At 46.1% G+C, this 23,491-nt stretch overlaps 1 protein-coding gene across 2 annotated transcripts; it reads left to right on the forward strand.

The window, feature by feature from the left end:
* Positions 1-6,589: 6,589 nt before the first annotated feature.
* KLHL38 (kelch like family member 38) lies at positions 6,590-16,008 on the forward strand. Of its 2 annotated transcripts, XM_056333618.1 has the most exons (4): positions 6,590-6,952; positions 7,508-8,983; positions 10,403-10,508; positions 12,941-16,008. In XM_056333618.1, exons 2-4 carry the CDS (start codon positions 7,634-7,636, stop codon positions 13,225-13,227), a joined length of 1,743 nt encoding a protein of 580 aa, XP_056189593.1. In that variant the 5' UTR covers positions 6,590-6,952; positions 7,508-7,633; the 3' UTR covers positions 13,228-16,008. The 2 variants fall into 2 exon arrangements, with proteins under 2 accessions (XP_056189593.1, XP_056189594.1); XM_056333619.1 differs by lacking the exon at positions 6,590-6,952 and having other exon boundaries at positions 6,993-8,983.
* The last annotated feature ends 7,483 nt before the right edge of the window (positions 16,009-23,491 follow it).

Below are 23,491 nucleotides of genomic sequence, written 5' to 3' on the forward strand. Positions count from 1 at the left end.
GCCAAGAGAAAACGGACAGTAATTTCTTCTCAGCCCATTATCACAGCTTTTTAAACAACCTGAGGGCTGCGAATTAATCATTTAATTCAGGCCCTGATTAAAATCCTCCTATCAGCTGGGAAGGCCAGAGTGATTTCCCTGTCTGTGAGTTGCCCTCTCAACATAGTGACCTCCTAAGTTATCCCAACATAGTGACCTCCGAAGTTATCCTGTGAAGGATATAAGGACTTGTGGTCCCCATTGGCACCAAATCCTGGAATATGGTGCAGAAGCATAGCTGGGGAAGAGATGGGGATTTGTGAGGTGGATCTGCCAGGCAGGGAAATGAGGTTCCCACTGAGGCAGGCATGGGCCTCAGGACAGCTGCACAGTCTCCATCCTTGGAGGTTTCCAAGATCTGACTGGATAAAGCCCTGAGCAAGCTGGTCTGATCTCATGGCTCACCCCCACCAGAATTCCTCCCTGATTTACCCTAAAATGCTGTAATTGTATGAGAGAAGATGTGGATGAAAAATAACATGACAGGGCCTGATAAATAAGAAGAGAGAAAGAGTCTGGGTCAAGAAGTTGGGCTTGCGAGCATTTCCCTGCATCTGCCCCCTTCCTTCTTTTGAGTGCACTGCTCTGCAAGGGGAAGGGCGTTTCGGGCCTAGATCCTCTGAGGGTCTGATGGCTGGTGGCCATCATACTTATGACCACAGTTGATTTTCCCATTGAAAATAATATTTCTGAAGCACTGGACCTGTTTCTCTCTGCTTGTATCAACGTCACAGCAGTCGTACCTGGCTGTCTAGTTACAGTCTGTAAAGTTGAGGCAAAATAAATGGGAGATGAGAAAGGTGAAGGCTTTTAAGAACAATGATCTGTGTGTCACAGAAGTGTCAAAGGACATTCTGGAGTTTTAAATGTCTGATCCTCCTTTGGAAACATTTCTAGCAACCTAAAATATCAGGGGAAGATCCTGAACCTGAAATGAAAGACCTGATTCCAGGTTTGCCTTTATCAAAGGCATTTTAACGTTCAGACCCAGAAAGAGCGGAGCAGTGCAGGATCTGCATATCTTCTTGTTGCTGTTGCCACGGGGCTCTTGTAACCAGAGACTATAGAAAGGATAGATGAATGATCTACTTAGGTGTCCAGTGTTTCTGGTGATATTTTATCCTCCAGAGGCCACACTGTATGTTCAATCCAAGATAAGCTGGCAGGTACCCATTCTCAAACGATGTAGAAAGAAGAAAAAGCCAGCAGGTTGCTGAAATGCACATGAAGGAGCTGATTTAGGCAAAAGATTTGTTTTAAAATATTCCAACAAGAGTGCCCAAAGTTATATGAGTGGTTTCTGTGAAACCTCTAGAAACTCAGCACACTTGAAACCCAGCTATCTCCTTATTTAATGTGAAGCACATAACTTTGGCAGCTAAATTTATTTTTGCCTGAAGACTGTTTTAATTAACACTAGTAGGTCATTCTGACTAAAGAAGGATGAGTACAATTGCTTTCATCTTAATCTCTCACTCTTTAATTAGAGATTGGCCTGAAACCAAGCCAGAAGCCCACACATCTTCACACCCACACATACTGGGCCAAAGCAATTATTGAATTACATGCTATATCTCTCTATCTGTGCACAATACATACAGTGATGGCAGAGACACTTGGGAAGTTGCTCTGTGTCTCCAGTGCTGTAAAACATGTCCCTATGCCTCTATAACAAAAGTTTAGATCAGTGGTTCAAAATTCAAGTTCAGATTTCAAGACCAGTATCTACAGATGTGGTCTGCTACCTTGCCCAAAAAATCAGAACCAAAGACAGATTCAATCAAGTCTTAAACTAAGCCTTGGTTCAGAATTAAAGCATCATACCAATGTGAACAACAGCTGTGGTGATAGGGCACTCGGAGAAACCATGTTTGCTGAGCAGCTAAATAGAAAATGAGTAATGCAATAATTACAGAGGATTGAGAGAGAAGGACCACAAGGGTATCTGAACTTAAAGAATAGGAAGAAGACCAGATATTGGCAACTAGTAGCAGCAGAAGGAATTTAGACTTCTGTGGGCAAGAGGCAGCATTCGCAATTCACAACAAAGGAAATTTCTGTCAGACATACAGAAAAAATTTTGCATCAGGAGAGTGGTTCAGAGCTGGAGCAGGTTGTCCAGAGAGGCTGTGAAATCTCTATCTTTCAAGATTTCAAAAATTCAACCGGACAAGTCCCTGAGCAAGCTGATCTAACTCTGAGGTTAGCCCTACTGTGTGCAGGAGATTGCACAAAGTTTGCTCCCAGGGGGTCCCCAACCCAATCTTCCCATGACTCTAGAATTGGGTGGTTTCTGAACAGGAGACCCCACCTGGCAGTGCTGTGTGGAATAGTCATTGTATTTCTGTTGCCTGGAGTAGCACAAAGGATTTCATCTTATTTGTCATGTGTGATTGCCTATCGGTTCCCCATATTCACACTGGATTCTGTTTACTTTTCAGTGTCTTCTCTGCTAGTTGCTAGCTTGGGGAGTTTCATTGCCTTCAGCAGCCCTGAGATGTCAATAAGGGAGCTAAAGGACAATGTCAAAGGGCTGTTGTCCCAGTCCAGTGAAGCAAATAGTAAATCTACATTGGGCTCCAGCTGAGCATGGACAGCACTTGAGGAGGCTGCTTCAGTGGGAAGTGTCAGGATGAGTCAAAAACTGGGTGCTGGTTGTCGGGAAACATTTTCTTCACAGGTCTGGCTCAGACATCACGTGTGGAGTTTGGTCTCCTGGTGGTGTTATCAGCTGGGTGAGAAACAGACATACATGTTGAGTAGAAAGGTCCCTGTCCATGCTATCTCTTGATAGTAGTTTGCCTGTATAGACATATTTTTGCTCTTTCAATGCACATATCCGTTATATATGTTTACATGCATGTGTAAATATGCAATAGAGATATCTAATAATTCTCCCACGTACGAGTCTTCCTTTCTACTCTTGCATTTCTCTCCCCTCCCATTTATGAGCAAAATGGTGTCATGGCCCAATGACCAACCCCCACACTGCCAGGGCATGCAGCATCCCAGGCAGTGCTGGCTGCTCTCCCAGCCTGGGCTGAAGGCTGTCACCCCAGCCAGCCACCACTTGGTGCTTGGAGCATCTTCCCATCCTCTCCAACACATGGCATCTGATCAATTGCACTCCCTGTAATTGTCTCTTTTTACAATGAGGAATGTTAATCCTGGGGTTTGTTCCCTTTCCCGGTTTTATGAAGACCATAATAAGGAATATTTGTTCTTGTCCCCCTGTCTCTTTAGACTGAAAATTTGGGGAAAGGGATGATCTCTCCCTTGATAACTGTGGGGGCTGGTAGTCACTGAGGCAGTGCACATAACACTGACTAAGCTCAGTGAAGTCTGTGCCTTGAATAGTCCTTTATCCTTATCCGTATTTGTTCATTTTCACCTGAATTGTAATAGGATCAATGTATGAGTTTTAGAAGTTGTCTGACGTCACCAATCTTCTCCGTGCACCTGTCTGCTGGCCGATTAGATTACAGCTTTTTTCCACTCTGTTGCTTAGTGCACGATAATAGTAATTTCATCATCCCATTACATTAAAACATAAGAAGAGTTGCTCTGGGTCAGATCAAAGGTTCAGACATCCTAATTCCAAAACTGAGCAATCCCAAACACTTAAGGAGAGAGAGCAGAAGGAGCAGGGTGAGTTCTTTGGCAGACTTTTCCATTTTCTAGAAAGTGGCCATTGGTGGAGTTCACACAGCAGCAGTTGCAGAGGGGCACCGTTTATAACAGCCCCCAGTGGCTCCCAGTCCCACTCAAGGGCGAGGGGGGACCTGCAGCATCACATCTCACAGTGCTGCTGGCCCACATAACCTGCGAACAAGCCCACTTTCCCATGCGCACATGGTGTCCAGACCAGCCCATTATCCGTGCGACATCCCACTCCTGTGGTTAATGCAGTATCCTGTCCTCCCAAAAAAGACTGCCCAGGCCTGGTTCAGTCAATAGCATGCCAACCTAGGAAATGTGCCTCAACAACTCATTCAGAAACAGCTGTTCTCAGACAAGTTGCACTGTCCCACAGGAGAAACAGCTCTATCCTCTCACCAGGGGTCATGCTGCGGCAGTAGGGGCCATATAGGACATACTGTTCTAGGATATGCCATGAAAATTTATTTCTAGTTTATTTATAAAGGAAATCCTAGCTAAGCAGTGTTGATGTGCCCACTTGGTTGGAGATGTGTCTGAAACCATAATCTCTGGGAAAGAAAGAAGAGACAGTTGTAAAGCAGGCAGCAAGAGCTTCATTGCTTGGGAGCCTTGGCCCCAAATTGGCAGGGACCTGTGTGGGGACTCAGCAGGGAGCAGCAACCCCCCCGAGAGCAATAAGCTGTTTAAACAGCACACGCTGTACTCTGAGTTAGCAGGAGTTTGCATAACCGTGCAAAGCCCTCCAGCCTGGGATCTTCTAAATAAATGCCACATTTATCAGTATCTAAAGCAGAAGAACATCCCTCCTACCCTTCCACGACCCCATAAAACAGTGTCATTAGTGAAGTCAGATAGCATCATTTGTTTCTTTAAGGGTTAAAAAAATAATCCACAGCCACTGCCAGGAAGAGGCAGAACTAAACAGGCAGCAAAGAGTTAGAGCCAGAACAGAGATAGAAACCTAAATCAATCATCAAAACGGACCGCGACGAAAGCATATACATACTGAGCAACAAAGAAAGCGAGAGGGCGTTTTGTTTGGGTAGCTAATGTTCTCTGGACGAGGAGAGAGAAATTCTCCTTTGGGTTTTTAATGCCACTCTAAATATTTATAGCAAGATCATGGCCAGCTGGTGAGGCAGCGGCGGCGGGGAGCAGGGAGAGAAGGGCGCATGTTCCCCAGCGCCTCAACATCATCCTGTGGGTTGCCTCTTTACTCAAGGAGAGGGAAAAGGCTCCCCATTGCCAAGTTCACCCTCAAAGGGGCTCATTTACAGGAATCAAGTCCAGTGGCTCCTGCCCTTCCCCTCCCTCACTTCACCTGGCCATTCACACACGTGTGCACACACACACACACAGATTGTGCCAGAAGGGAAGATGCCACAACCTCCAAAAAGCTCCTTACTCCAGCCCAACTCCACCCTGTCTCTAACATGGATCTGGGCCTTCCGGGTTTTGTTAGCCTCCAGGCATTTCACCACGTTGTTACGCTGCATTGAAAAGTCTCTGGGAAAGGTCACGTATGGCATGACCCGTGATGCAAAGCTGCTGTTTTTAGAGAAACAGGCTGCACCCATCCCTGCAGTCTGCTGGGCTGCGGATGCGGGGGCAGGGACATATGGAGAACTGCAGACACCAGCGCAGCACAGGAGTTGACATAAGGGCACTGAGCTCCCAACGATTTTCACTCATCTGCCTCGCTGTGACTAGATGCAGGCATGACTCACCCATGAGCTTTGGCTTTGAAAATATGAGGAGTTTTGCTTTAACCTTGTGTTTCCCTGTGGTAGCAATGCTTAGAAATGACATTTTGGATTCAGTCCCATCCCAGAACAAAGGGAGGAATTTCAGCACAGATGAAGGGCTCAATCCAGTTACCCAGTCCATGGGTCCGTGGGCAGCCCATGCAGTTTTTCTGGAAATACCCAGAAAGCTGGCACTGAGCTGGGACACATCACACTGGATCTGCTGAAGACGCCCACTGGGGGACAGCTGGGGTTGTGGGAGATCCTCTGCTGGCATGAGGCACTTGACTGATCCCAGCCCTGGGGATGGATTTAGGCTCATCATCGCAGATACCTACTCGGGAGTGTTAAATATGGACACCTGCATGTGATTGAGGCAGCTGAGCACCTGTGGAGACCTAGCAGTGCCTGGAGGACTGCTCACCTGCCCAAACATAGGTGGTACTTACTGGTGACCTGAATAACTCAGCAGATGTGCTTGTATTGACTAGACCTCACCGGCTGCAAAAGAAGCTCGGACACCTTGTTCGTGGGCAGGCCTCTGTAGCTAGGAACCCCAGCGAGGTGTCCACCCTGAGGAGCTAAATGCCACGCTGGGACTCTATAGTTTCCAGCTTGCTGCACTAGCTTCAGCAACCTGCTCTGGTCCCCCCACCCATAACACTGAGCTTCTTTAAGTCACCTGCTTGAGAAGTTCTTTGCCAAGGGTTTCAGACAGTGAGGTCCTTACAGAAACGGCCACAACCTGATATTTTCCATATGAAATACCAAGCAGCATCATAAACTGCTCCAAGAATGAACTTCATTCTCTGATCAGCAGAGGTAGCTGGGGTCTCCCTGCCCAGCTTGGGGCAGCCCTGGACACAGGGGTCCTGGTGCATCAACATCTCCCACAGACTGCAAGGAGCTGCTGCTCCCCAGATCTCTCCATAAGGTGGAGACACGGTCTCTCCCAGCGGGGTCCCTGGAAGCTCTTCTCTCTCCCTCTTTCTCCATGAAACTACAGTGACAGTGCATTACCTAGCACGAGGCATTGCAGACTGTTTACAGGCTTCTAGAGTTCCCAGGCACTTTAGGACAGGGTCCTGCCGCTGTTTCCAAATGGACAGCCAGGACTTTTTTAAGTGAACTTTCCTCTCCTTGTCTATTTATTATATGTAAACATTTGCCAGAAAAACACCACTCGGGCATGCTCAGTACCGGCCAGGTCATTGCAAAAGGCAGCGTCAGCGTCACATGTGATAACAGCGAGAAGCCCGTGTGTGCCTATTCTTAGCGCTGGAATGTATACAATGCCCCACCGCCTCGCCACTCCTGCGCGCAGCTCCTGAAAGCGGCAAAAGTGACTTCAGAATAAACACATCCAGAAATCGCCCTCTATGAATCACTTACCTACTGAAAGAAACGTCCTGTGGGTTTATAGGTTTTTATCCAGGCTCTAGCTATGGAAAATCTCAGCCGAGAATAAACGACAGAGAGTAAGTGCATGCAGTGAAGGACGACAGAAGGTAAACGTTTCTACCGTACCGTTTCACTGCAGGTTGAGCAGTTAGCCTCATAGACAATAGATACTCATCATATTGTTCTTGCCTGGCACTTAATTTAGTCATTGTGTGTCTGATTAACATAAAAAAAATACACAGCTAAGCAGAGTTAATAAATAACCGTTTTAATGCAGATTCCCAGTCTCTAGGGTTTCGTTTGCCCTGCTGCAGAGTTCAGCTCTGCCAGATTTACATTCCTTGGGAGTGACTAACTCTAGGGGGAAGAGGCGCAAGCTACTAAACTGCTAATACTTTAAAATAGTGAATAAATGTCTAAGTGCATTTATTCATCGTGATTAAAATGAACAAACCATTTGCTTCAGCCATCCAGCTTTAATCCCAAATCAGTGAGATAACTTTAGTGCTTTTGCTTGTTGCCAGGGACACAGGCAGCACTGACCTCAGAGCTACAACCTATCTGATAACTTTATGGAAATTTTAAAGGGTCTTAGCGACCTTTTAGCTTCTTTATTGTTTTCCCACTGTGCTTAAACCATGTTCCATTTTTATGTGTAACAGTGAATGCATATTTAGAGCAACATCAAAGTCCCAGTTTGTTCCCTTGGAGCTGGATATTTCAACAAAAGCTGCTAAGAACTTGTCTTTTTCTGTCAAGTCCAGAATTCATCTCTCTTCTGTTTTGCTATGGAGGAGGGATCAGCTGAGGAGTTTCTCTTCAAAGACCAGGACTTCTCCTCTGAACTGCTGAGGCAGCTGAATGCTCTGCGGCAGAGCGGGATGCTGACTGATGTTACCCTCTGCTGCGGGGGCTTTGAAATCCCCTGTCACCGAAACGTGCTGGCTTCCAGCAGTCCATACTTCAAGGCGATGTTCTGTAATGACTTCAGAGAGAGCCACCAGGCTAAAGTCATCCTGAAGGGCATCGACGCCAAGGTTTTGGATCTGATTATCCTTTACGCTTACACAGGGGAGATTCTTATATGCGCTGAGAATGTCCTGTGCCTGTTGGAGACAGCCTCCATGCTGCAGTATGCTAAGCTGTTCGAGGCCTGCTCTGCCTACCTCCAAGATAAGCTGGCTCCTGACAACTGTCTGAGCATGATCAGGCTGGCAAAAGTCTTGAACTGCCAAAGCCTGAATAAGAAAGCCAAGGCTATGGCTTTGAAATGCTTTCCTGAGGTGGCCTCTTCTGAGGACCTAAAAGACCTTTGTCTCTTGGAGCTCATCGATTACCTTGGGGACGATGAGCTCTGTGGGGAGGAGGAGCAGGTCTTTGAGGCACTGATGGTCTGGATCCGGCACGACCTCCAGGCAAGGCAAGGCTACATCCAAGAGTTGTTCAAGAAGGTCAGGCTTCAGTACGTCCATCCAACTTTCCTCTTCCACTTCATCGCCAATGACGCTCTCGTTCAATCCTCACCCACTTGCAGGAGCATCCTTGAGTCAGCCCGGAGACATATGTTTTCCTTGTACAGCACCAATGCACCTGACATCAAGCCCATGCTGCACGTTCCTCGTAGGTACTCCAACCAAGAGTTCCTCATCATCATTGGTGGCAGGAAGGACAGCCAGCAGACGACAAGGGATGTCCTGCTCTATGACAACAAGACAAACCAATGGCTAAGTCTGGCCAAACTTCCCATGCGCCTGTACAAAGCCTCCGCAGTCAGTTTACACAGCAATATTTATGTGCTCGGAGGGATGCCTGTTAGCAATAAGAAAAGCCCAGTCAGTGATAATATTTACATTTATTCCCTCAAACTCAATCAGTGGAGGTTGGTTGAGCACATGTTAGTTCCACGTTACTCCCACAGAAGCTTGGCATATAAAAATTATATTTTGTCATTCGGTGGAATTGGTGAAAACCAGGAAATCCTGAATTCTGTGGAAAGATACGATAGCATCTACAACACCTGTGAGAGCATGGCAAACATGCCCGTTGCTGTCCTTCACCCTGCTGTTGCTGCCAAAGATCAGAGGGTCTACCTCTTTGGGGGAGAAGACATTATGCAAAACCCTGTCCGGCTGATCCAGGTAATGGTCAGTCCTACTTGCTGAGGGCTGTTTCATCTAAGGTATTCAGCAGTTCATCACACTCCTGAGGAAATCAAACTCCCCAAGAAAACTATTGTGAGTTGCAGCAAGACGCAGGATGAGTTGACACATGGCTTCAGGGAAGTCTTGTCTGCAAGGAATATTGCAGCTCTTTCATTTTGCCCTTTGAGTTTTTCAGGCATAAGCCCTGAGGTGCTTCGTCGAGTGTCAGTCACCCCTGCCGCTGGTGGGCACCGGGGCCAGGGCTGCTGCAGGTGATGCTATGGCAGGCAGCGGCCGACCCTCCTGCCTGGCTTCATGCCTGTAGCTGATCTCACCAAAACCAGTGCTTTCCACTCAGTGGCCCAGCTGAGGTCTCAGCCATGCACCTGCTCGCTTGCAGCAAAAGCAGACTCACGATCATTAGAGCAATTAGATTCTCACGCATCAAAGGGCCAGGACTTAAACTGACAGTTATTTCGTGTAAACAGTTGTATTAAAAATATGCCTCCTGCCACATGTTGCTGGCTCTCTGCCTGTTTTCAGCAGTTAGGAGGAGGAAAAAATACGTAAATCCTTTCTTATCTGATGTGATGTTTTAGCAACGTCGTAGTGTTACTTTCCCCATGAGTATTTTTCACTGGTTTACGTGTTTTAACTAAAAAGGATCATTAAAGGATAAGATGAAGCCAGCACATGAGCAATGCTTCTTTACAGTGATAACGCTACTTGATTATCAGGGGGAAGGAAATGTATTTATCAGTTAGTGGGGAGATGTCCTGGAGATATTTGCTATATTAAGAAGTGGATGACATGACATAAAAGTTTGTGTCACCCATATACAGATGACTGATCATCATCTGGCAAGAGCTCCTTTTCTCACATAAATTGATGACTTAGATACTACTCTAAGTCCCATTAACAAGTCCCTTTGCCAATCTGAGTGCATACCAGCCACCAGCACAAATATAGCAGCTGGGCAAACACGGGGGCTGCCAGCAGAGCTTGGTGAAGCTGAGGTTTGTTTGCCCAGAAAATTGTAAGGCTAAGGCAGAAACAAACAGAATAACTGGAAAATTAAATGAAACAGCTTGTACTTTGGTAGAGCATTATCCAGGAGTTACAGTGATTTAACTGCCATACAAAGATTTACAGCTGAGGAGCTTGCTTATGGCAGATACACTTTGCCTTAGTGCATGTGCAAGCATCTCCTGAGCAGACAAGCCTGGAGAACTAGAATGCTTTCCAAGGGGATGTATTCGGGGAAAAAAAATGGGTAAATTCTCAGGTTTCCAGCAGTTGAAGCCAGAGAATAATATTCATTAGGACAAAGTAAAACCCATCAGTTCCTCTGTAATTATAATTGCCAGTTAAAATGCAACATAAACAGCTGCGTCTGTATCTTTATTTATTTGTCAGGTTTACCATGTCTCCAGGAATACATGGTTTCGGATGGAGACCAGAGTGGTGAAGAACGTCTGTGCACCAGCTGTTGTTATTGAAGACCAGATTATCATCGTAGGTGGTAAGGGCTCTGTTTCCCCCTCCCTTCTGCCTCCCCCTGCCCAGCTCCTGTGGGATTTCACAGCTTTCCTGCTTGGGGTGCTCCCTCAATAAGCACATGGAGCTTGGGAAAAAAAAGGAGGAGTGTGTCCAGCCTCCATACATGGGGTCTCATGGCCATGGAAGTGGGAACAAGTTCTCTATGAGGCACCTTCTTACTCCAAGTAGCAGGACCTGGGTGGGGGAAGACTGGGGAAAAGCCAATGCAAGTTACTGCTCTGCAGAAGGGAGGAAGCCAAGGGCATGGGGAACCTGCTCCCTCCTGCTGGCTCACAGTCTGGCCCTCCCTGTCTATTCTTCTTGGAAAAGTGGAGAGCGTGGTTACCACAAGGCCATGGACGGCTTGTTGGGATGGTTGGGGACAGGGGCTATGAGGGGTCAATCAGTCCTGTAGCTGCCTCCTTAGGGTCATTGTGAAATGTCCTGAAAGGGGGTGAAACACTTGAAAAGAGGAAACTTCTCAGTGTCTTCTTCAACCTGAGGATCAGCCTCTGGCCATGGCACTTTGATGGATCACATGTTGTTGATAGTTTGGCACTACCGTCCTTAATGCAGCTCCCCTGACCACAGACTGGCATGAGGAAGCACGTGTTATATTATTTAAGGGAAAATGAGACCTAGGGAAGCTTTCGCAGAGCAGAGGACTGAACTCAAATCACACAGGATTCAAACATGATGTCATCTCTCAGAGGGAGGCCACTGCCACCCTTTGCAGTGAGAATAGGGGGAGGGCTGAGTCAAAAAGTCCAAGACTATCAGGGTCCCGTGTGGCAGATTACCCTGACCCCAGACCACAGTGCCCAGAATACAGTATTTTCAACCTCTTATCTTCAGATGGTTTGATCTGAAGGGCCTGCATTGACCCAAGTCTGATGATGATGAGCTTAAGTTCTCAATTTGTTTTTTATTTATCTAACAAAATCCAGAGAAATTCATGTTAACTTTAAACATCTTTCACTTTGCGTGAAAGTAGAGAGATTCACCACAGTCAGGTTTTACTTCCATGCTAATTTTCACCTTCCGTGCCAAAACATTGGCCAAACACTCTTAGTTTATCAACATCGGTAAAACACACAAAACTAATATTTTCTCTTAAAACCAGCTTTTGCCACATTTCAGGTCCTCTTTTCATGACTGGCCATATTGTAACAAAGGGGAATGGGTTGGCCTAAGCGAGGCAGGCCTTGATTATTGTTAGGAAAAGTGGCTTCAAAGCCTGAAAAACACAGCCTAAAGCAGTTTGTTTGCCATGGGCACTCTTGATTATCTACAGGGATACATGAGCAAGGTACTGCTGCATACCAGGCTTCCACACCTCCATCGCTCCAGGGCAATGGCTCTGGTACTAGCTATCACCCTTTAGTGGACAAGCTGTCCATTGGGTCACTGACATGATGGCCAGCACAGACACAGCGCTGAGTGCTTTGGGAGTGGAGCAAGCAGCAGTGGCACTGTGCTGTTGAGTACCCATGTCAACGCAGTAGACAATTATGACTCCAACCCAACCAGGCATTGTTGCTCCTTCCCCATGTGCCATTGGTTTCTGTATTTCCAAGTGAAGCTCTGCTGGAAGAAGGGTTCGCCGGAGTCAAGAAGACGCTCAATACGAGTTATGCATCTTGCTCAACTTTATTAGTTTCTAACACTACTTATATAGAACCGATACACATACATATTCGTAAAGCAGAAATATAATTGGTTAGTAGTCTCTAAACGCGCACGGTTCTCACACCCCTAATTATCATGACTAAAATAAGCATTCTACCCATGTAGCTAATTGTGTTGCCGTGCTTCAGCCTTGCAGTTTGTTACTCCCTGTTTTCCCATACCGGTCCCTATCTTTCTTGGCCCTGCACCTGCTTTCCCAGCAGCTGTATCTTGTTACAGCCACGGCCTGTTGGCACAACATAATTACTTGGTCTCAGGATTCAAGAATAGCTCAAGGCTACCTTTCTTGTTAACTTCAGCACAGCAACTTCAGTACAATTCTGATTACAGGCCTATTCTAATACCAGGCCTGGATTGTGCAGATCTTCAGAGATTCTAAGGCCATGCTTCTGCAGCCATCCTTCTGCAAAGCTCTAGAAGTCTGTTGGGTGAAAAGAAATACTTTGGGCTGTTTGAAGGCACGTGTAGAAAACTGCAAGGTTCAACTGTGTTTAACAAGTTTCTGAGGGGTTTTATGGTGGTCATCAAACCCTGGCTGCCAAGGTGCTATTGAGACAGGGTGAGGCCAAACAGGAAGGGAAGATAGACAGGCATTCTTGCAACACATCATTACTTCCCAGCTTAGGTATCTTAATTCTGCCAAATTATGTGCTAGTATAACATGTTTTATTGAAGACTAGCAGAAAATATATTACCTGTCTCATCTACCTTTGGCTTTGCATTTAGGGTACACCCGGAGAATAATTGCTTATGATACAAAAGGCAACAAGTTTGTTAAATGTGCAGACATGAAGGACAGACGAATGCATCACGGGGCCACTGTCATCAAGAACAAGCTGTATGTCACAGGAGGACGATGTCTCACCACGGACAATGCCATCAAGGACTTGGATTCCTTGGACTGCTATGATCCAGAGACTGACACATGGACACCAAAAGGAAAACTGCCACACAAACTCTTTGACCATGGATGCCTTACACTCCAGTGCGTCCCCTGTTCTAAACTCCTCTAAACCATCTTTGGTACTCCCCAGGACATTTAGTGCTTTCCTTCTCAGAAAGGACCCACCTTGCTCTGCAGAGAGGACGTGGGGAATCCTCATGGGGTCCCACAAACTCCTGACCTTGAAGGCACCAGCTGCGTTAGTCATTCCCCAAACGCTCTGCCACAAAGGTCATGAGCTTTGTGCTCATGCTGTATTCACCTGACCAGTATTGCACATGGTGCTGCTAAGTCCAGCCTGGGGGCCTTACACAGAGGCTCAGCAGAAAACCAGAAAAAGATGCTGGGTAAGAACCTGCTGCAGGATTTAGCCTTGCACAGACTTTAAATGAAAGGTGAATAGGAATGCTGGTTTCTCCAGGGAGAGTAAGGTCTGGGTAACCTGCATTTGTTAGCATGCAAACTCAGCTGCATGCCACAGCCCTTTGCTGCTTGGTGGTGACCAAGCCTCCATTTCAAGTGATGGGAATGTTTAGAATAGGAAGCCCCAAGCTCTAGTCTTGTAGCCAGCCCAGCAGCAGCTGCCTGCGTTAGCTATGGTAGTCATTTCATAAGAAATAAAACGTAAATGTTCCTAGCATCAAATTAGAAATTAGCAAAAGGCTAACGCCGTGATCTAAACTCTCACATTGCAACAAGATGCAGATGTGACTTTTCTGAGCTGCCGCTCCTTCATAGTGCATGGAAGATTTTTGTTCCATCTGCCTGCTCTCCAAAGAAGCGGGAGAAGGTGGGATGGAAATGAAGATTGCATCTTCTTTTTCAAGGGGTCTTATTTTGCAGGGAGCTTGCTTCTCCTTTTGCATCAGGGATAGCTGTGGGGTTAGTTAGGAAGCCCGTTGGCTGATGGAATTCCTGTAATCTGGAATGGCAGAGAGGACGCATGAAGGAAAAGAGATGTAAAGGAGAAGAGGTATTTGGGAGGAACAATTTTTTTTTTTCTCTTTTCTCCAAACCACTGGAAAACAACGATGAGAAAAAGCCAGTGACAGGAAACCAGCTTTCCAAGAAGAGCAAGTCTAAGTCTGCCACTTGGCAAAGCAGTTCTGGCTCCACCAATATTTTTGTGGGGTTCTGCCACTAAGTGCATATTTTTAAAGGGAGGGGATTAATCATCAGATACCGAACAGGCTGTAAACTGCTGTCAGGTCACCAGGCTTGGTAAGATTGCTGAGACAGCAGGGAGCTTTGAAGATAGCACTGATGACCACCGTCCAGAGAAAGGACAACAGAGACAACACCCCTTTTTCTTCATATTTGAAAGAAAGTGTGGCTTTTCCAAGGGTTCAGGGTGTCAAGAGGAAACCACACCCAACCTTCCTCTTCACAGAAGGCTGCACAGCCGTGTGGTCACCATCACGTTGCAGGACACCACTCCAACAGCTAAGATCCCCTCCCATAAATCTGTATCTGGGAGCAGAAGGGTGACAGAAATAGTTAACAAAGTGGGGGGCTGGAAGGAAGCATTGCGTATCAACTGCTGTTTTAACAATATGAAACAAAATGGTTGTTATTGTTTGTATAAGCTTTGTGTTCAGGAGTCCCCATTGTTCTCTCGGCATTGTTGATAAAGGGAATTGGTTTTGTACCAGCGGTTTTGTGCCAGGGTTTCCTTCTAAGGATCTGAGTAAACCTGCAAAAAATGAGTGGGAAACCAAACTCACCCCCCGGCTCGGAAGTCTTTGGCTAAGTTTCTCCTCTGTCTTTCAGTCTATATCATCACCTCCTCCCTGTGCAAAGCAGGGCTAAATCGCGGGCACATGCCAAATTGGACCAGAGCAGTGATTTCATTCTGCTTCCTCACAGACCAGCTCCAGCTCTCTGGAGAAAGAAGCCTTGTCATGGCCAATTATGGAAAGTCTGCCCCGGGGAGATGTTTATTCCTAACCCTACAGTGCCGCCTTGCCAAACTCCTTCCTGTTGTGACCCCACTCAGCTCCAAAACTCCAGGAGACGCCTGTTGCTGCCATGCATTTTAGCTGACACGGATTCCTGCCAGGCTCGTGACTACACCCAGAACCAAGGGGAAAAAGCTGACTTGGGGCCATAACCCCATGTTTGCAAACCATTGCCACAGTCATTGGTTTGTGCTTGGAAGCAAACAGATTTTTTTCGTTCCTGTATCGTATAACTAGTGATTTTCTCAGCGTTCATGCAGGGGCCAAATAGTACCTTGCACAGCTGTAGCTGGGCAGGAAATGGGGAGTGCAAAGAAAAGGCACGGTTGCAATAGCATTGAGCACAGCATCCTTCCCCCGGCCCTCGGGGAGCCCTCACATCTCCCCCAAGTCCTTGGAGCTGCCAAGGGCTATGGCCAGCCCTGCTCTGGCTGCAACCCTGTGGTACTTCACCGACTCCTCACCTCATGCCCGTAAATCAAGGAATTTGGTTCTGCTGGGTAGTTAATATAAAGCCTGTTTTCTGATAGACTTCTGTCTTGTGGTCAGTTTGGATGCAAACTGATCAAAGTTTTTGGGGCCCTTTGCAAAAAGGGTTGAAACCAGGGAACAGCATTGAGCTTTACCAAGGCAGACAAGGGCCAGCAGAGTCACTTGGTCACAGGGAGGCAGCAGCTTCAGGGCCCAGGATATGCAGCCCCAGGGCAGATGCTATGGGGAGAAAGGATGCTGCCTTTCTAATCAGGTGCTGGCCACCACCTGGCCCACCTAGAGCAATACTTAGTACTATCCCAAGTGCTTTGCAACTGTCGTACCTAGTGTTGCTATGGGTGAAAGCACATCTAGCAAAGGTTGACCAAGGTACCTCTTTCTCCAGCATCAGGAGGGGACTTTCCTGAGCAGGATTTGCAAGGTCACCACTACCTGGATCACTTTCTGCATCACCATATGTTTTTTCAGAGGTATCATCATCCTAATTTCAAGCATTTCAGCATTCACTTAGATGGGAATTCCCCATGGGAGAGCATCAAGGTACTTCCTAAATATCATGACAGCCCTGTGAAGAGATGGGAATTTGTTTCTCTTTATTTAATAACCATGGAAGCCAAGGAAAAGAGGATTTTAAGAAAGGGCCAGTGATTTGGGGGTCAACTAGTAAAAGGGCTGAGCACCTGCTGCTTTTTTTCAAATCGGGGAATGCTGTGAAAGCTCATCACCTCCAAGGTCTCCTTCTTAGGTGTCCCAAGACAGTCACTAGATCATGGAAACCATAGCTGAAAGCAGCCTGCCCCATGAAATAGTGAGTTACCCAGGCCCTCATGGCAGGGACTTGTCCACCACATTGAAAATCTCCTGTGAGACACACTCTGCTCCATCCCTCAGTAACATACTTAAGTGCATTATTAACCTCACAGCTTTTCATACAATCTATCCTAAATCTTTGCTGTACCTTCTGCCATTTCCACAGAGATAAAGGGCAATTGATTAGCCTTTTTGATACCGTACATTTTTTTACATCTCTCAAGTTTATTAGGATGTTTCTAATTCTGTAGACTAAACAAACCCAGCCCTTTCTTTCTTTCCTCATAAGTCATGTTTTCTAGACCTCTGATCATTTTTGTTGCTATCCTCTGGAAAATTTCCAGTATGTCTGTGTTGTTGTTTTTTAAGAGCAGGGCTGTGGCTCAGCCTCATGGTGCTGAGGAAGGCAATAAACCCCTTCTGCGTCTTACCTACAGCGCTCCTGGTCTCACAGCCTAGAAGGACTTTTTTGCTTTTTGCAGCAGCAGCAGATTAGTGACTCTGTTTCAGCTGTGCTCAGGATTAAGGAATGCTTGCAAGTTTGGGCAAGGTCACATGGAAAGACTGCAGGAGATCCAGGATCTCCCAGGGTTATGCCGTAACTCCATCTTTGCTTTGGCTCACCAGGATTCTGAGCCAGATCCCATTGAAAACAATAAGTCTCTCCATGGGCTTCAGCAAGGGGTTTTGGACCGGGCCCTAATTACTGTGTTCTCAGCTGGGTTCATCACTAATTCTATTAATTTTAACAGCAAATATCTAATGTTTGACTCATTTTTTATACTGGGGGAAAAGTTTCAGAGGAAAAAAAAAGTAAGGGAGGAGATTGCATTTTCTTTCTAACTTTCTTCCACTTCCCTCGCTGCAAACTCAGAGCTGAATCTGCACAGGCAGCCTGTGGTAGCAGGCAGCTTTGCTTTGATCTTAGCAAAGAGCTTCGCAGGTTAAGCCTGTGTTTTTTCACTCTAATCATTTTATCAAACAACACAATCCTTTGCAAGGGCAGCCTTTTTCTTGCATGGTAATATGTTTATAATTATAATGCATTTCCTGCTTCTTTCTGATTAAACACACCTGACAAAGTAGGAAAGATGTCGATGCATAAATAAACGGGCACTCTGAGTTCATTGCTTCATCAGTCTTTTTTTCTAAACGCCAAGGAGTTCACTGCGAGGTGAATCCTCTGGTTGAGAAGGAAACAATTGGGGAGAGCACATATGAATAGCGTACAGGGTAATTTATCCCTGGCATTGTTCCTTAGCCTGACCTGAGAGCCATTAATAATTGACAGTGGCAAAAACAATCCCTTTTATCCCTTTTTAAAAATATAAACATCTATACTTTTTTTCCAGCTGCTTGAAAGCTCCCACACAGAATTTAGAGAGTAATACTCTCCATGGTACAAATTAGCATGAATTCCTTGGTGCAAGCTTGCACCAGCAAAGGAGCTGAGGCTTGCTAATTAGGAGACTGCTAATAATGTTTGCAGTGGCTATTTCTGATGACTTTGCCCCGGGTCCAAAGAAAGCACAATGCATGTGGAGAAACTGGTGTCTCAGGCTGCCCTTGCCACAGTAGTCAACAGGGCTCCTCAAGGTTTGTGCTGGAGCGCTGAGAGATTGATCTGGCCTCTTCTGTTTATTGATGTTTCCAAAATAGTAGCAGAGTAACGAGGAGCCCAACTGCTCTGTCACTCGGCAAGTCACCCCCCGGCTCCAGCTGCTGCTTGTCACTTCTCTCCCTGGGGCTCTTTGTTTGCCTGCACTTCTTTCATGTTGCAAGAACCCTTTCTGAGAAAAGCAAGGAGCAGCATGTCTCGAGCAGCCCCGGGACATTAGGTGGACATCTTGCGGTTGCTTTAAACATGTGACATCCCCACAGCTGTTGGAGACTCTTGGCTTTAAGATGGGGGTGAGCTATGAGGTAAAATACTGCTGGAGGTGGGAAAAGATGGCAGAATTTGGTCCACTTCTTCATCTGGTCAGGAAGATGTCTATAGACCATCCTCCTGTGTCTAATCCTTCCATATCTAGTCCTCTGAAGTTTGTTACTCTATCAGACTTGTCTCCTGATGAATAAGTCATGTCCCAGCACCCTTCCCTAAAGCAGGCATGCTGGAACAATGACAAAGGCATGTCCCCTTCCTCAGGTCCCCCCATGCTACAGCTGTAATATCTCCTGAGTTTTTCCCATTTTTTCCCTGGTCTTAGCATGTCGCTGAGACATGCTTCCCATTCTTAGACACCTTCTCAAGCCAAACAACTGGGCAGATGTGCTCTGCAGGTGCCCTGCACCCGTGTTTGGAGGTGGCAATGACTACCCAGAGCACTGGGAAGTGACACCAAGGACTCTCAAGTCCACATTTTCAAGCTGATGGGATGCTTCTGGTCTGGCAAATCAGCCAAAACCAATCTGAACCTTATAGTAGGGCCCTGGCATCTCTCTGTGAGGGGTGAGGGACTGCTAGGGAATGTGTCCAGCCCCAAGAAGCAGAGAGCAATCTGCGTGGAGGGTGCTGCAACGTGAAACTTGGCTACAAAGATTCAGTGCTGGGAAAGTACAGTGTTTTATCCGGATCAGCAACAAGCCCTGGAATTAATAGGGTTGATTAAACCGTTTTGATGTGTATGGTATGTGGAGATAAGGGCCCAATTCCCAAGGGCTTCCAGTGAAAATTAGATTTTAACCATAACAGTACGTGACATCCTCTGACAGGGGTGAGGAAGGCTGCTGGAAGACAAGAGACAAGTACAAACCAAGGGGGCAAGAGAGGCAGCTCTTGGGAGAGCAAAGTTACCATGAGCTTGCTGGATCTATTTTGATGCTGAAATGACGTGGACCCTGGCACCAAACAGATTGAAAGCAAGGGAATTATGCCTGCTTTATGTTGTTATGACACATATATTTCCCTGAAAATGACATTAAAGAGTACCAGAGGCTCAAACATTATTCTGTTTATCTGTTCCCCGGGTAGGGCTCTTAGTCTTAGAGACAGCCTGAGCACTGCAGAATATGCTGCCTGTCAAAAAAACAGCCTCTGGCATGAGGGCCGCTAGCGAGCATGACATGGGAAGCCAGCCCAGGGCATCAGGGCATGCATGGCTATTGTCCATTACCACCTGGCAGGATGGCATCCCTTAGAGACACGTGAAGGGATCAGCCACCAAAAGAGAGTCCCCTGCCATACACTGAGGTCCGGAGACAGGAAGCCAGTGGCAGGGGACAATTCTTCCCCAAGGTATTGACACAGGGTTCACCCTGTGCAAAAGCATAGAAAGGCTCCTCAACACCCAGGCTGTGTCAGTGGTGCCTCCAAGTGCTTCAGGCCACTTGCCAGCCCTGGGACTCCCTTGCAAGCACCTGAATTAACCATTAATGGGATCCCAAATTCCCCCTACCCATGGCATAAACTAGTCAATGCTTGTGCAAGCAGCGCACACATAGCCATGGCATCCTAAGAAGACTCCCAGCAGCTTAACTGGGTGCCAGCTCAAGCCTTGACCGAGGAGGAAAGCAGAGAGGTCCCATGGACCTTCTTCAAGACGCTGTGGTATTTAATGGATAATTCAGATTTTTTTAAAAGAAGGCAGCCTTTGGGCTTGGGAGCTGCTGGCTGAAGCCCTGAAGGCTTCTAGCTGAGAGACCCTGTTTAGAGCCTACAAGAGTTGTCTTTCTGCTCATTATTACTTGGAACAAATGTCAGTAAATAGAATCTGTTTCTTCTGCAGGCACAGGGGGCTCTGGAAATTTTTTCAAGAGAAAAACAGCAACATGCAGTGAAAGAAGTGGTGCCTGCAGACTGAAATACAAATGGCAGAGAAGCCAAAAGCACATTCGCCCTTCCAAGCTTGAGCTTATGTTTTTAATGGCATGAAATGTGACATGCACAGTCAATCACAGATTTCAAGCCGAGAGTCTGTTATTTGTGATGGCAGTGTAAAATACACGGGCCCTTACTCTAAAGAGCTTATGAGAGATTCAGAGCAGAGGACACAGATGACCCTCAGAGCATCATCAGCTGGAGTTTCAGAGCATCCAACTTGTTCATTAGGCAAGAGCAACACTTTATGCCGCAACCTGGATAACTGAAGCACACCTTAAAAAAACAAAATCATCTCTTCCCTGTGGCTCCCCTGGCCCACCACCCATCCTACAGATCCACACACAAATGTCATCAAACAAGTGCTGAGGACCAGGGCTTCCTGGAAACTCAGGCAACATGTGGCAGATGGATACCAGCCTCTTCTGTCCCCAGATGCCTCATAGCTGGAAGGGCATCATTACCCTAAAACATATCTAGAAGAAGAGTTTTTTCCCCTGATTTTCAACATCTAGATTTTCCCCTTCCCTAGGAAAGGTAGCAGAAGGTTTGGGACAACTCTAGGAATGGGCACACAACTGGGAAAGTAGATCTCTTCTGCTCTTAAAAACGAATGATTTATAGCATGAGGAGAGAACACCAAGACAGGTCAGGGCACCCTGATTTCCAGGAACAAACTATAAAAGTCATTTAGATTGACTGAAAATACTTTGGCATTTCCTTTTCATATTTCCAAAGCAATTTCAAAGATAAGGTGAGAGGTAGGGCAGACCAACATTCCTAGGACTACCACCAGGGAAGAGAAATGCAGTTGGGGAAATGATTACATGGATCAGTAGGGTTTTGCCTTTGTCGCATTTGCTTGATTCTAAAATACGTTCTCCTCGGCTGATCTGTGGTTGGACTAATGCAAATATATGGATTTTCACATAAATACAACATACCACTTTGTGGCTGAAGGATGTTGGTGAGCTCAGCTTGACCAGGAGAAAAGCCCTGCCCAGGTTTCAGTAGAAATCTGCAGACACACTGCTAGCAGAGTCGTGGTACTGCCAGGCTCAGTGGGATATGGCACTTGCAAACAGCATGAGTCATTTGCCCTGGAGCTGTAGGAGCAGAGAACATCTGAAGATCTAGATCAGATTGGTGAATCAGCAGCATCTGACACAGTTTAAGAGGTTAAGCCTATTTATAGACAAATTAGGGTAATTTTCATAGCTGAAGGGATTGGATTTTTTTAATAAATTCATAATAAACTCTAGGGAGGACAATACTGAGATCTGGACTCAGTTAACTCCTTGGAGATGAGATGAAGTTTGTCCAAGACAGGGATGGAGTCAAAGGAGCCAGAAACTCAAGACTGCATTATCCTCACTGCTTTGCTTTTTATCCACTAGCAGGATTAAGTTACGCTTTCAGGACAGTACAAAGCATCCCTATGGAGCCAGACCTTGATCCCCCTGCCTGGCGCATGGTTGGGACTCCCCTGGCATCTGTGTGAGCACATTTGATGGGGGAAACTGGGAGGGACAAATCAGAGATGCACCCACGGGGAAACAAGCCCCTTCTTTTACAGGGCACCTTCTGTTCATCGAGTCTTGCCTTACCTCATACTTCACTCTTCGTTATCACTAATGGTGGACAGGAGAGTTTGTTGGTGTGTATCAGCAGCAGTTATGTGGCATCATCAGTCAAGTGAGAAAGGGTGGGACTTGCTGAGTGATGGTGGGTAAAACGTTATTTCTTTTATGTCTCCATTGCCACATCATTAAAGCAAGAATGACACCAAACCTAGAAGGACATTGTGAATGAATCCACAAAAGCCTGAAAAGCACTGTCTTTTGTGAACTGCGGAAGGCTGCTGTTGTACAACCCCACTGCAGCTGCTTGCTGTTTAGGATGTAACCACACCTGTAGAAACAGTGCTTTTAAATTAATATAAGGATGATCTGAGATGAACTGGTAATCAGCTGGCTAAGTACAAAGGCTTATAAAGTAAATATGGGTCTGATTTTGACTGAGGCTACACACACACACACACACAAAAAAAAAAAAAAGGGAACCAAATGCTTCTTTAAAGACTACCCGTGTTAAGAAAAGCCTTTATAAATAATAGGGCTGAAGTTGGACCCCTCCTTCTTTCCTACAATGTGTTTTTGTACACTGCTTTCCACAGAAATTAAGGATGGATTGAATATGGAGTTATAGACCCACTGGGAGAACAGGCCTTATGAAAAGGACACAAATATCTGCTGGGTTTGCAGGTGGATTGTGCCCATGGACTAGTAATGCATGCACTTAAGCAAGGGCTTTTCTGCTTGGAGGCAATCTCCCAAATAAGCTTGAAGATATGAAAATCAGCCCTTTGAGGTCATCTGAAACTTTTTTCCAAATTCAGAGTGATGATGTATGGAGCACTCCATGGACTCATTTCATTCCCAAGTCTGCAATTTCAGATAATGACAAAACATGGCATTTCCATAACATGTGTTTCTATATACAAGGTCTATAGGACCAGGTCCTTGCTTGTTCTCTTGGAAAAAGCAAGTTTTTCAGTTCTTTCAATGTTTTTGCACCAGCCTTTCTGAGATGCCTTCTTATAACCTCCCCTCAGCATCTGTTTTATTTTAAAAGGATAAAAATGTATCAAAGTCTCACACATTCTTGCTACTTTCAAGAGTCTCCAATTACATTATTTATATGAATCCATTCCTTTCTGTTAGCTTTTTTTTTTTTTTTTTTTTGTAGTTTAAGTTTCATATACCCAGTGGCAAGGACAGAGACCTGCGGGGTGTGTTGTTTTTAAAAACCATTTTATTTTGTCTGTACTGTGATGAAAACTGCCTGCAAATGTAGGATTGCAAGGATGTTTGGGCACCCGCCATCACTCTATTAACTTTAAGCTGATCCTAGGAACTGGCAGTACTTGACTATCTGGTTCCCAAGTAGCATTTGTGAACTGCAGGAGTCCTTCAACCTTGTCTTCCAAGCATGACTCCTTAGGTCCCTGCACTCACCACCTGCCTTGGTAAGCTCAACTCATCCCGAAATCTTGAAGCTAACTTGAAGAATCTCCGTTCTTTGGCTTCTGTGTGCCTGTGTTGGCACGAAAGGGGATGCAGCACGGAGATGCCCAAGCTGGCAACCCAGGACTCAACAGTATACGCTTCACCTGCACTTGTCCAAGTCAAAATTCCCTATTTATCCCCTGGATTTTGATCTGACAGCAGGATGAGTCAAATGCTTCAAAGCAG

Source organism: Falco biarmicus, chromosome 3 (genome assembly GCF_023638135.1).
Source record: "Falco biarmicus isolate bFalBia1 chromosome 3, bFalBia1.pri, whole genome shotgun sequence".
Lineage (NCBI taxonomy): Eukaryota > Metazoa > Chordata > Aves > Falconiformes > Falconidae > Falco > Falco biarmicus.

Bases quoted from the DNA above. Each gene is read 5' to 3' on its own strand.
- KLHL38 (XM_056333618.1), top strand. From the start codon at position 7,634: ATGGAGGAGGGATCAGCTGAGGAGTTTCTCTTCAAAGACCAGGACTTC. The intron at 8,984-10,402 runs GTAATGGTCAGT...TTTATTTGTCAG, and splicing joins ACCCTGTCCGGCTGATCCAG to GTTTACCATGTCTCCAGGAA. The intron at 10,509-12,940 runs GTAAGGGCTCTG...CTTTGCATTTAG, and splicing joins CCAGATTATCATCGTAGGTG to GGTACACCCGGAGAATAATT.